Source organism: Lutra lutra, chromosome 9 (genome assembly GCF_902655055.1).
Source record: "Lutra lutra chromosome 9, mLutLut1.2, whole genome shotgun sequence".
Lineage (NCBI taxonomy): Eukaryota > Metazoa > Chordata > Mammalia > Carnivora > Mustelidae > Lutra > Lutra lutra.
The window spans coordinates 118,908,441-118,923,072 of NC_062286.1; the positions used below are offsets into that span (position 1 = coordinate 118,908,441).

At 42.1% G+C, this 14,632-nt stretch overlaps 1 protein-coding gene across 1 annotated transcript in view; it reads right to left on the reverse strand.

The window, feature by feature from the left end:
• Positions 1-2,763: 2,763 nt before the first annotated feature.
• Positions 2,764-14,632, reverse strand: part of CDK5RAP1 (CDK5 regulatory subunit associated protein 1) — a 35,922-nt gene continuing 24,053 nt past the window's right edge. Inside the window, 2 exon segments of the mRNA XM_047746477.1 lie at positions 2,764-3,580; positions 9,143-9,283. Coding sequence (XP_047602433.1) covers positions 3,500-3,580; positions 9,143-9,283 — 222 coding nt within the window. The 3' untranslated portion in view covers positions 2,764-3,499.

Here is a 14,632-nt window from a genome sequence, read left to right on the forward strand (position 1 = left end):
ATTGTTAAAATGTCCACACTAGGGGCACCTGGGTGGCTCAGTGGGTTAAAGCCTCTGCCTTCTGCTCAGGTCATGATCTCAGGGTCCTGGAATCGAGCCCCGAGTTGGGCTCTCTGCTCCACGGAGAGCCTGCTTCCTCCTCTCTCTCCCTGCCTGCCTCTCTGCCTACTTGTGATCTCTGTCAGTTGAATAAATAAATAAATAAAATCTTAAAAAATAAAAAAAAGTCCACACTACCCAAAGCATCTACACATTTAATGCAATCCCCATCAAAATACCAACATTTTGGGGGCACCTGGGTGGCTCAGTGGGTTAAGCTTCTGCCTTTGGCCCAGGTCATGATCTCAGGGTCCTGATCCCAGCTCTCTGCTCAGCAGGGGGCCAGCTTCCCCCTCTCTCCCTGCTTGCTTCTCTGCCTACTTATGATCTCTCTCTCTCTGTGTCAAAAAAATAAAAACTTTAAAAAAAAAAACATTTTCCACAGAGCTAGAACAAACAATCATAAAATTTGTATGGAACCACAAAAGACCCTTAAGAGCCAGAGCAACCTTGAAAAAGAGAAACAAAGCCAGAGGTATCACAATTCTGGAGATTAAGTTGTTACAAAGCTGTAGTAATCAAAACAGTATGGTACTGGCACAAAACAGACACACAGATGAACAGAACAAAATAGAAAACCCAGAAATGAACCCACCACAATTATATGGTCAATTCATTTTCGACAAAGCAGGAAAGAATATCCAATAGGAAAAAGACAGTCTCTTCAACAAATGGCGCTGGGAAAACTGGACAGCCACATGCAAAAGAATAATACTGGACCACTTTTCTTACACCATACACAAAAATAAGTTTACACTGGATTAAAGACCTAAAATGTGAGGTCTGAAACCATGAAAAGCCTAGAAAAAAACACAGGCAGTAACTTCCTTGACATCAGCTGTTGCAACTTCTTTCCTGAGGCAAGGGAAATGAAAGCAAAACTAAACTATTAGAACTACATCAAAATAAAAAGCTTCTACACAGTGAGGGAAACAATCAACAAAACCAAAAGGCAATCTATGGAGAAGATATTTGGAAATGACACATCTGATAAAGTGTTAGTATCCAAAATACGTAAAGAACTTACAAAACTCAACGTTCATGGGACACCTGGGTGGCTCAGTCGGTTAAGTGTCTGCTTTTGGCTCAGGTCATGATCCCAGGGTCCTGGGATCAAGCCCCACTTCAGGCTCCCTGCTCAGCTCCCTTCTCCCTCTCCTTTTGCCTATCACTCCTCCTGCTTGTGCTCTGTCAAATAAAGAAATAAAATCTTTTTTAAAAATGAAAACAAGGGCACCTGGGTGGCTCAGTGGGTTAAAGCCTCTGCCTTCAGCTCAGTTCATGATCCCAGGGTCCTGGGATCAAGCCCCGCATCGGGCTCTCTCCCAGCAGGGAGCCTGCTTCCCTTCCTCTCTCTCTGCCTGCCTCTCTGCCTGCTTGTGATCTCTGTCTGTCAAATAAATAGATAAAATCTTTTTAAAAAATAAATAAATAAAAATAAAAACAAAAACAAAAAATGAAAAAACTCAACACCCAAAAAACAAATAATCGAATGAAAAATGGGCAGAAGACACGACAGACATTTCTCCAAAGAAGGCATACAGATGGCCAACAGACACATGAAGAGATATTCTTTATCACTTATGATCAGGGAAATATAAATTAAAACCACAATAAAGCATCACCTCACACCTGTCAGAATGGCTAAAATCAGTAATACAAGACAACAGGTGTTGGCAAGGATGTGGAGAAAAAGGAATCCTTGTGCACAGTTGGTGGGAATGCAAACTGGGGCAGCCACTGTGAAAAACAGGATGAAGCTTCCTCAAAAGTTAATTACATTAGTAGGTGTGATTACAAGAACACTAATTCAAAGGGATACATGCACCCCTATGTTTATAGCAGCATTATTTTCAGTAGCCAAGTTCTGGAAGTAGGCCAAGTATCCATCAACTGAGAAATGGATAGAGAGATGTGGTGTGTATATACAATGGAGTATTGCTCAGCCCTAAAAAAGAAAGAAATCTTGCCATTTGCAACGACATGGATGGAGCTAGAAAGTACAATGCTAAGCTAAGTGAAATAAGTCCGTCAGAGAAAGACAAATACCGTATGATTTCACTCCCATGTGGAATTTAAAAAACAAGTAAAGGGGTAAAAATGAGAGAGGCATATCAAGAAACAGACTTTTTTTTTTTTAAGATTTTATTTATTTATTTGACAGAGAGAGATCACAAGCAGGCAGAGAGGCAGTCAGAGAGAGAGGAGGAAGCAGGCTCCCTGCTGAGCAGAGAGCCCGATGCGGGGCTCGATCCCAGGACCCTGAGATCATGACCTGAGCTGAAGGCAGCGGCTTAACCCACTGAGCCACCCAGGCGCCCCTATTTTTTTTTTTAATTTATTTGACAGAGAGAGAGATCACAAGTAGGCAGAGAGGCAGGCAGAGAGAGAGGAGGAAGCAGGCTCCCCGGTGAGCAGAGAGCCCAATGCAGGCTCGATCCCAGGACCGAGATCATGACCTGAGCCGAACGCAGAGGCTTAACCCACTGAGCCACCGAGGTGCCCCAAGAAACAGACTCTTAACTACAGAGAACAGAACTCTGTCAAGTAAATAAACAATAAACAAATAAATAAACAAAATCTTTAAAAAAAAAAAAAACTACAGAGAACTTCTGGTTACCAGCAGGGAGGAGTCGGAGGGACGGCTGAAACAGGTGATGGGGATTAGGGAGTGTACTTGTTGTGATGAGCCCTGGGTGATGTATGGAAGTATCGATTAACTGAGTCACTATATTGTACACCTTAAACTAATAGTCATATACAACTATAATTAACAGTTAACTGTTAATAAAAGCCAAAAACAAAAAACAAAAAACAAAAAACATAAAATAAAATCAGGAAAAAAATCCTCTAAGTGCTGTCAGACCTAAGGGCAATGAACGACCTGACAAGCTAAAAAAAGAGGCCCATGAGGGAAATCCTCCGGTAAAATGTGAGAATAAAGTAAGGAGACAGGCAGCTAAGTCAAAGTCAATAAATCAAAATATTAGAAAGTGCAGGACAGGTTTTCCCAACCAAATGGTTCTCTCCACCTTCCCCTTCTTTAGTCTTTAACTCATGGGGTCCAGAGCTGAAAATCAAACAAGTTAGCAGTGTACACAGCAAAAACTGGGTTGGAAAACACTTAACACAGACTGTAGGGGAAAGCCCAGAAACACTAACCAAGGCAAAAATGAAGTAAAAGTAGAGACAAAGGGACCACTTTACTTCCCGTAAATTTAATACCTGTAAAAGCTGTTAACATAGCAGCAAAGAGATACATTTCCCATCTGACATACAGTTGCTTCACCACTTGCAGTTTGTCTCCAGAGCCTTGTTATCGCTTTCATGAGTGACCAGTCATATCTCCTTCCCTGTCGGCAAGGACAGCCCATGTCAACCCTAAGGCCATCCGCTCAGGTCAGCAATATGCTGAGGAGTCCTTCAGGGTGGTCCTGCAGAGAACATGTCCTTTAAGCGTCTGAGAGCTGGTGGACGTGATCTGAAAGAAAACCAGTCAGAAGAAAGTGAGGTAACCAGGACTGCACTGAATGTAGAGCCTCCAGAGGAGAGGCCACCAAGAGGAGTCTAATGGAGGTGGTGACAAGCCAGCAGAGACTGCATGGTTCCCATGTGCCCCCAGTCCTGGAAAGAAAAGACATCTGATACAATGGTAATACGTATAATTTAAGAAGTCTAAGATAGTTCAGTCCCAAACTACCAATTCCCCCCCTTCTCTTGAGAGACGGTTCTTCTGCAGTACCAGCCATAACTTTCTGGTGTGAGCTACCCATCACTGACCCTGACTGCCCTCCTAAACCCCAGGGGTAAGCTGTGATCTAGGCATACCAGTCAAATCCTTCCTTAGGATATTTATGGCCAAAATTTGGTAAGAAAAGCTCTCTTTTCTCTCTAATTGAGAGCTGAAAGCATGTGACCCCCAAAGGAGCTTTCGGAGAAGACAGGCAAAAATATGTAAACAAAGATGACTTCAGGCACTGAAAATGGTTATGAAGATAAAATGGGCTAATATGATAAAGGGAACGTGCTATTTAGCTTCCCTAAAGAGAAGGCATCTCATGGAGGTGACATTTCAGAGACAAAATGAAGGTTAAAAAGGTGGCAGTCACATAAAAATCAAGAGCCTCCCAAGCAACACAACATGTGCAAAGTCCCTGACACTAGAACTAGGGTTGAGGGGCAAAAAGGAGGCCACCAAGGCTGGAGAAGAGGGTGTAGAAGAGTAGAGGGGACATGAAGTTGGAAAGGCGGCTGGGACAGATCATATAAGGCCTAAGACATCGTGCATTTCATGCTGGCTCCAATGAGAATCCACTGGAGGGCTGAAGCAGAGGAGTCAGTGACCTGATTTAGAAAGACCACTACTGTGGCGCAGACAGACTAGAGGAGGGCAAGAATGGAAGTGGAAAATATGAAGCCTTTGGAATTCTCACGTACTGCTGGTGGGAAGGCAATATGGTACAACTACTTTGTCTAGTTCTGTTACATACACTTTATGAGACAGCAATTCTAAGCCGTTTACCCAACAGAAAAGAACACGTATGTGCACTAAAACACATGTACAGGAATAGTCTTAGCAATCCCATCACAACAGCTCCAAAATGGAAACAACCAAAATGGCCATCAATAGTATAAGCCAGGGGCGCCTGGGTGGCTCAGTGGGTTAAGCCGCTGCCTTCGGCTCAGGTCATGATCCCAGGTCCTGGGTTCAAGCCCCACATCGGGCTTTCTGCTGAGCAGGGAGTCTGCTTCCTCCTCTCTCTGCCTGCCTCTCTGCTTACTTGTGATTTCTGTCAAATAAATAAATAAAATATTTAAAAAAAAAATAGTATAAGCCATAAACAAACTGTAGTATATTCATATAACATGGATAAATATAATCAGATGAACTACTCAACATAAGACTGAGGAAAAGAAGACAAACACCAAAAATAGATGTCATATGATTCAATTTTATAACCAAAATAGGCAAAACCAGCAATGGCATTAGAGATTAGGATGTAGGAGCAGCTAGGTGGCTTAGCTGGTTGAGCGTCTGACTCTTGATTTTTGGCTCAGGTCATGATCTCAGGGTTGTGGGATGGAGACCCACTGGGCTCCATGCAGAATACTGAGCCTGCTTGGGAGTCTCTCTCTCCCTGTCCCTCCCACACTTCTCTAGCACGCTCTCAAAAAAAAAAAAAAAAAAAAAAAAGAGGAAGAAGAAGAAGAAATTAGGACGTAGGGAAGAAAAGTAACTAGTAGGAACATGAAGAAATATTCTATTTCTTGATGCAGGTGGTAGTTACAGGGGTAGGATCACTTAGTGATCATTCATCAAGTAGTGTAATACGGACAATTTTCTACCTTTATGATATGCTTCAATAAAATAATTCATCTTTAAAAACAACAGAAAGGGTGCCTGGGTGGCTCAGTGGGTTAAAGCCTCTGCCTTCTGCTCAGATCATGATCCCAGGGTCCTGGGAACAAGCCCCACATTGGGCTCTCTGCTCAGCAGGGAGCCTGCTTCCTCCTCTCTCTATCTCTCTGCCTGCCTCTCTGCCTGCTTGTGATCTCTGTCAAATAAATAAAATACTTAAAAATAAAATACAACAGAAAATCATGAGAAGACTGCTAAAATCTCCCAGCCAAGAAATGATGGTAGTCTGGAGACGGAAAGAGGCAGGTTCAAGATATATTCCATAAGTGAGCTAAAACAGAAGGACTGCTGCTAGAGCACAGGAAAGTGAGTATCTACAATGAGTCCTTTATTTTTGGCTTGAGCAACCGAAGGTGCCACTTAATACAGATGGGGAACGTTTGAAAAGAAGAAAACTACAATGAAGAATTCATTCTATTTTGGCCATCTTAAGTTTAAGATGCAAGAAAGGATATAAATGCAAATCTCTTGAAAGGATGAAAAGGGATGGAAAAGAGAACATAATAAGGGAGAGTGTAAAAGAACATGAAGACGTCTCCTGTACAGGCCCATGTGTGAGTGAACAGCATGTATGGGCAGGGACCTGAGTGAGCTAGCGGAAATAAAGATGAGACAATGAGGTTTCATCTGATTGTATTGCTTTTCTCCATGAAATAGGAGACAAAGACATCAGCTGAGACTAGGGTTTCAATAGGTGAGTAAAGATTTAAGGAGAAAGAGTAGGAAAGTCAATTTACTAAGGAAATAGAATAGGATCAGATCTCAGGGCCACGCTGAGTGCTCATGTTGAGTTTTATGGTCATGAATTTGAACTGAATGCAGCTGGGTTCATGTGGCAGAAACTGTTACTCGTCTCCTAATACTTCTCTTCTTCCTAACAGAACTCCCAGTTATTAGCTGGACATCTGATCATTCAGAATGAAGACCACACTTCCCAGCTTCTTAGCAGCCTAGTACGATGTGTTATAAAATGTGTGTAGAACTCCTATAAACTGCCCTAAAAGGAAGAGAACATGCCCTTTCCCCCTCTTCCTCCTTCCTGACAGTTAGAATATGGCGGCTGCAGTAACCCCCTAGGATCATGGAACCACCTTAAGGATGGAGACCACACACAGCAGAGCAAAAGATAGGAGCCCAGACCTCTGATGATCATGAAGCCATCACAATCACCAATTCTGGACCTTCCATATCTAGATTTTTATGTAGAAGAGAACCACCACATTTAAGCCACTGTATTTTGAGTTTTTAATCATCATCTGACCTAATCTGTGTAATACAGATTACCTGCATGCTTTTCCCTACTGATGTTTAGCTGCTAGGGTGCAGATGCAAAAGAAAATAACCACTTTCACCAGGGTTGGGATTTAGCCAAATAAGCCCCAGATAAAAAAGAGAGATAAGAGGGGCGCCTGGGTGGCACAGTGGGTTAAAGCCTCTGCTTTCGGCTCAGGTCATGATCCCAGGGTCCTGGGATCGAGCCCCGCATCGGGCTCTCTGCTCGGCAGGGAGCCTGCTTCCTCCTCTCTCTCTCTGCCTGCCTCTCTGCCTACTTGTGATCTCTGTCTGTCAAATGAAATGAATAAAATCTTAAAAAAAAAAAAAAAAAAGCGAGAGAAAAGAAAGTGAAATGTGGGGCACCTGGCTGGCTTAGTCGGTGGAGCATGCCAACTGATCTCGCCATTATAGGTTCAAGCCCCGTGTTACGTGTAGAGACTACTTAAAAAAAAAAAAAAAAAACAAAACTTAAAAAAAATTGAGATATAGGAGAAAGTGGTTCTAGTACAGCCTAGAAACTCCATATAAAGAGAAATGGGAACAGCAGGGAGGAACAACAGAGAGAGTCAATAGAACCCCAGTTCCAGGGTGCCTGGGTGGCTCAGTGGGTTAAGCCTCTGCCTTCAGCTCAGGTCATGATCTCAGGATCCTGAGATTGAGTCCTGCATCGGGCTCTCTCAGCAGGGAGCCTGTTTCCCCTCTCTCTCTCTGCCTGCTTCTTATCTCTCCCTCTCTGTCAAATAAATAAAATCTTTAAAAAAAAAAAAAAAAAAAGGGACGCCTGGGTGGCTCAGTCGGTTGGGCAGCTGCCTTCGGCTCAGGTCATGATCCCAGCGTCCTGGGATCGAGTCCCACATCGGGCTCCTTGCTCAGCAGGGAGCCTGCTTCTCCCTCTGCCTCTGCCTGCCACTCTGTCTGCCTGTGCTCCCTCTCTCTCCCTCTCTCTCTCTGACAAATAAATAAATAAAATCTTTAAGGAAAAAAAAAAAAAAAAGAACCCCAGCTCCACAGCACCTTCTTCATTTAGATCCTTCCACTAAATCTTACCTGTGGGTTTTATGTCACTTGGGGGAAAAAAAGGGAGTAGCAAGTAATACAGCATAAACTTTCTACCTTTCTTGACAGATGGAATTTTTCCATTACATAAAAGAATATCAAACTAACAATACAAGCCAGCACAACAACCTCATCTCCCTTTTCAAGTAACCCTTAGCTATAGTGAAAAGGAGGAGGGGTGGGAAAGCAAATAAAAACCAAAAAAGCAAACATTCAAAAGACAGAGAAATAAGCAAACAAGACAGTGTCCTCCAAAAAAGAACAAATGGAGAAGCCTATGAGGAATTATTTCCAAGTCAATCACATTGCTGTCTAGTAGCAATTATTCCACTTAGTAAATTCTTAAAGTAAGACAAAGCCCAGTTGAAACAAAGCCAGAAGGAAATAGGATCACGTAAAGTCCCCAACCAGCAAACTGACTGTGTTTTAAGCTTTTGTCAGATGGACAGAACAGAACATCTCACGGTGGTAAAATTTCCAGGCCAATCCAAAGAAGCTACATGCCTTCTTCAGCTGCAAGCCACGGACCATGGCCCCCATGACAAAAAAGATGTGACAATAAGAGCAAGGACAGCAAGTAAAGGGTGAGGCATGGGGGAACAGGGCAAAGGATATAATACTAATCAGCATCAGCAGAAAAAAGAATCACCCTCTCTCCATCTCTCTCTTCTGCATATTCTTCATAGCTTAGTGTGGGAGAAGAAGCCTTGTTCCTGCCTAACTCATCAGAATATGTCCTGTCAGTCTCTGGTTCTGGGGTAAAATGGACATAAGGACCAGAAGGAAAGTAGGATGGCAGTAACAGACCTGTGTAGTGTGGTAAGAAAAAGAGGTAGGAAGAAAGTACATGAAGGAGGGGAAAGGGGGGGAAAAAAGAAAGGGGGAATCCCACACCCATTCATCTGGATCTCCTAGTCCAGGAGAAGTGAGGGATACCTAGGGCATCAGAGACCTCAAAGGGCATGCTCATCACTGACAGAGACAATGAACTCACTCGGAATCACTTCCACTTCCTAGTCTCTCTGCTGCAGGGAACTGTATGCTACTGTGTACTCCAGTCTCACTAAATTCCTAAAAAGAACCCTTCTAAGACAGAAGAAAGGCAAAGAAAAACAAGAAGGCATTAGTTAGGAGCAGTTCAAAATTCAGTTCAAGGTGCCCTTTCATTGTTCAGGCTGAGAAGAGCTATTTATTTTACTAAAGAATTTCTCCTGGAAGAAATTTCATTCTACCAAATTATCCAACCCAACATCCATTTCATGATGCAAGATAAAACCCCAAAGGAAACCTTACCTTCACCAGCACATAGTCCCCAGGCTGAGCTCTGACCCTGACCTCAGAGTTATTAACGTCCTCCATCTCTACATCAGGGAAGATCACTTTAAGGTTTCCATCATTCCGGCCACACAGATCAGAAGCAGAGCGTTTACTGTGCTGCAAAAAGAACAGAGAGTTATTAATCTGTCAGTCCTCAGTTCCGGGAGGACAGAAATTATGCCTTCTCTGTCTCAGATCCCTAAGGGTCTCACTTACAGAGCAGTCCTTAATCAAGGAATCACTAAAGACTGCATCTTTACTGCTGCTTCACCAACAAGGACAATGTGTGGCACACTATAGAAACTCAGTAGTTTTGCTGACTATACGTTAATAAATGACTCAATCAGTCTTTGATTACAGAATTACCTTTCTCAGGAATGGACTTCCAACAGTCCTAAAAGCAAGGACATATGGGTGATGCAGTTGGCAAACTGACTTTCACTATATCCAGTCTCACAGTAATCACTCAGGAATGTTCTGGGGTTGTCTTGCCTGGGTTACTTGTAACCCTAATGAACAGGCAGACATGAAGCTAGAGTCCCCAACACAATGTACAGAAGATGGGGGTCAGGAGAATTATAAAGCCAGTAGAATGGTATTAACTTCTAGAATATACAAGTTTTTCTCTTTCAGCCATTATAAAGTGACAAGAACCAAATTTACCCCCTGGCCTTAACCAGGAAACTGGACAAAATATATGAAATCATTATTCTCAGATACTGAACTATAGACCGTACAAGACTGTGAACCCAAAAGAAGGGAACAAATGAGATGAGCCCTCCAATGACCCCTGCATTCTGCCAGAAGGCATGTGTAACATAGAAGCATGCAAAGCAGGAAGATCTTGAGGCAGAGCACTGTGGTTCTCCCTGGATTTCGGAAAAAGAGATCAGAGTTCAGGGAGCCTGCAGTAGCTAGAAACTGCAGAGCAAGTTCTAAAGAAGAGGGAGGGAAGCAGAAAAAGAGCTATAGAAATATGCACAGGGATCATTTAAGTCCTTGCTGAATACTGACACCTGCTTGTATAGTGAAACTCCACTGAATCAGTCAAAGAAAGTAACTGTCAGCAGATGGGCTCCCAGAGCTCATCTAGACCTACCACTAGACAGTCCTCATTGATTCCTTGGGACATGCAGTAGTGTCTCCAGAAAAGCCACACCTTAATAATGAGGCTAAACTATGCTTGGGATAAAAAAGCTTTTCCTTTTTTTTAACTTTTCTAACAAAGTTTAAAAATGAGTCTTGAAAGGATTAAACTCAACTGCAAATAACTGCCTATCAGAACAAAGCCCAACACAAAATCCAGACCTCAAAAATGAACATCACAATGTCAAATATCCCACCAAAAATCACTAGATATACCCAGCAGAAAAATGTGACCCAGAATCAATAGAAAAGTCAATCAACAAAAACAGACCAAGAAATAACAGCAATAATGGAATTATCACAAAATAATAAACCAAATTTTATAATCAGATTCAAAGGAAACTAAGTTTCAAAAGAAAACAAGAATACAGAAGGGAAGGTATTAAAAACCAAATGTAATTTATACAGATGAAAATATAATATAGAAAATTAGAAATTCAAGATAATAGCAGATTAAACACTGCCAAAGGAAAAGATAGTGAACATGAAAACAGAGCAAAAGAAATTATCCATAATGAAGCACAGAGATACAAAAGGCAGAAAAAAATGAACAGTTTCAATGACCTATAGAACAACATCAAGTGGTTGGATATATAAGTAATTGGAGTCACAGAAGGACAAAAGAAACAGAACAAGTGATGGCAGGAAGCAGGAGTACAGGAAAAATATCTGAAGAGTGATAAATGAAATTCTCCAAATTTGATGAAAATTATAAACCCACAAACTAAGAAGCCTTAACACATCACAAGGAAAACACAAGGAATACACACAAAGAAAGCCATGCCAAGACATCAAATTTCTAAAAACAGTGATAAAGCAAATATCTTTAAAAAGCAGCCAGAGGGAAAAGGTATTTTAGTTCTTAAACTAATACTACTTTAGGGAAACAACAATCAGGTAAGATTTTTTTCTTAAAGATTTTATTCATTTATCTGACAGGCAGAGATCACAAGTAGGCAGAGAGGCAGGCAGATAGAGAGAGAGGTAGAAGCAGACTCCCTCTCGAGCAGAGAGCCCGATGCGGGGCTCGATCCCAGGACCCTGGGATCATGACCTGAGCTGAAGGCAGAGGCTTAACCCACTGAGCCACCCAGGCACCCCAACAGTCAGGTAAGATTTAAAAAGACTCCCTACCCTCTCCTTACAAAACACTCACTAACAAAAGGAAAAAGAGTAACTTTTTAGTCAGCAAACCTAGCTGACATCATCTTAATGAAATGTTCAAAATTATTATCACCAGTAATGAAACCATCACAACTGTATGCCACCCCAAAGGATACAATAGGAAGGACACAATATCATGTCCCTAATACGCCTGCCTAAAAATATATAACCTGAATCTTACCACAAGGAAACTCTTCAAACTCAAATTAAGGAACATTCTACAAAATAATAGGCCTGGGGCGCCTGGGTGGCTCAGTTGGTTGAGTCACTGCCTTCTGCTCAGGTCATGATCCTGGAGTCCTGGAATAGAGTCCCTTATCAGGCTTCCCCATCTCTGCAAAGAGCCTTCTTCTCCCTCTCCCTCTGCCACTCCCCCTGCTTGTGCTCTCTGTCAAATAAATAAATAAAATTTTAAAAAATAAGTAAATAAATTAACACGCCTATAATCACCAAGTGTCGAGATAATGAAAGTCAAAGAAAGGCTGAGGAATTATTCTAGACTGAAGGAGACCAGATAAGACAATGCAACATATGACACTGAACTTAATCTCTTTGCTGTAAAGTACAGTTCTGAGAAAATGGAGAAACTTAAATGGGGTTGGAGGATTGGATTGCAGAAATGTAACAAGGTTAATTTCCTGATTTTGGTAGTTGCACTTTAGTTATGTAGGAGAATGTTGCTGGTTTTATGAGATATATACTACAATACTACAGTATTTGAGGGGGTTGAGGGCATCAGGTCAGCAAATAATTCTCTAATGAGTCAAAAAAATTTTTGGTACTGTATTACAACTTTTCTGTAAGTTCATGATTGTTTTACAATAAATTTTTTAAAAGACAGTGTTTAGGTTCCGTGATTTGAACAAAACAACCATAAAAATATAAAAATATTTGAGACAAGGGGCGCCTGGGTGGCTCAGTGGGTTAAAGCCTCTGCCTTCGGCTCAGGTCATGATCCCAGGGTCCTGGGATGGAGCCCTGCATCGGTGGGCTCTCTGCTCAGCAGGGAGCCTGCTTCCCTTCCTCTCTCTGCCTGCCTCCCTGCCTACTTGTGATCTATCTGTCAAATAAATAAATAAAATCTTTAAAAAAAAAAAATATTTGAGACAAACAGAAATTAGAACACTGACTAAATATTTGACAATATTAACAAACAACTGTCAATTATTTCAGATATGACAATAGCTTTATGTTGGTTTCTTTAAGATTTTATTTACTTGTCAGAGAAAGTGAGCAAGAGCAAGAGTGAGTGAGCAGCAGGCAGAGGGAGAAGCAGGCTCCCCACTGAGCAGAAAGCCCCATGCAGGACTCCATCCTAGGATCCTGGGATCATGACCTGAGCTAAAGACAGACAACTTCAGTTTAATCAACTGAGTCACTCAGGTGTCCCTGTTGGGTTTTTTTCTTAAAAGAGTCCTTATCTTAGGGCATGGGGTGGCATAGTCACCAGTTCTTGGTGTCCAGTTCTTGGTTTCAGCTTAGGTCCTGATCTCAGGGTTTGAGAGCAAGCCCTAGATCAGGCCTGCACTGAGCTCAGAGTCCGTTTAAGTCTCTCTCTCTCCCCCTCCCCATACCCTCTCTCCCCTCTCTAAAATAAATAAATAAAGCTCTTTAAAAAAGAGTCCTTATCTTTTAAAGATATATATACTGAAAGGTTAACTGACAAAATATTATGATATATAAGTATAATATGTATAGGGGCACCTGGGTGGCTCAGTAGGTTAAAGCCTCCGCCTTCAGCTCAGGTCATGATCCCAGGGTCCTGGGATCCAGTCCCACATCGGGCTCTCTGCTCAGCAGGGAGCCTGCTTCCCTCTCTCTCTGTCTGCCTTTCTGCCTACTTGTGATCTCTCTCTCTCTGTCAAATAAATAAATAAAATCTTTAAAAAAAAATTTTTTTAAAGCATAATATGTATAATATGACATATAAGCTACTTGTTTCAAAACAATCTAATGGGGGCAGTAAAGATGGAAACAAGATTAACCAAGATTAACACTGTACTGACAGCTGTTAAGGTTTGTTAATGGGTACACAGGCATGCATTATATCGCTCTCTCTATATCTATGTATCTTTTTAATTCCCCATAATTAAAAGGGGGGAGCGCCTGGGTGGCTCAGTGGGTTAAGACTCTGCCTTCGGCTCGGGTCATGATCTTGGGGTTCTGGGATCGAGCCCCGCGTGGGGCTCTCTGCTCGGCAGGGAGCCTGCTTCCCGCTCTCTGCCTGACTCTCTGCCTACTTGTGATCTCTCTCTCTCTCTCAAATAAATAAACACAATCTTTAAAAAAAAATAAAAAATAAAAAATAAAAAAGGGGGAGGAAATGTTGTACAGAGGCTCTGGAATGAGATAGACCTGACTCAAATTCTGGCTCTGCCACACTATCTGAATGGCCTTCAGGAAGTTATTCTACTTCTCTGAATCTCTGTTTCATATCATAAAAGGGCTAATAATAGCACTACCTCCAAAAACTGTGGTGGAACTCAATGTGCCAAGGACCATAAAGTGCACAGCTCCTGACAGAGAATAAATGTTTAGTATACATGAGTTACAATCATCTTCTCTGCCACTATGGATATAGCAACCTGAAGGGGTTTTTTTTTTTTAAGATTTTATTTATTTATTTATTTAACAGCGAGAATGAGAGAGAGCGCACAAGTAGGCAGAGTGGCAGGCAGAGGCAGAGAGAGAAGCAGGCTCCTGGCTGAGCAAGGAGCCCAATGTGGGACTTGATTCCAGGACCCTGGGATCATGACATGAGCCAAAGGCATGGCTTAACCGACTGAGCCACCCAGGTGTCCCAATAGCAACCTGAAGTTTGTTTTTTTTTTTTTTTAAGAGTTTATTTATTGGACAGACGGAGATCACAGGTAGGCAGAGAGGCAGACAGAGAGAGAGGAGGAAGCAGGCTCCCTGCTGAGCAGAAAGCCCGGTGCGGGGTTCAATCCCAGGACCCTAGGATCATGACCTGAGCTGAAGGCAGAGGCTTTAACCCACTGAGCCACCCAGGTGGCTTGGAACCTGAAGTTTTAAACTGGCCAGGACTAAAGGAAACAAAGTCCCTCTAAAAGAAAGTAAAGACTCCCAACTGCTAGCCCTGAAAAATCCATTTATTCTCTAGCCCCAAGTGAGTACTGGCTTATGTTATATGAATAA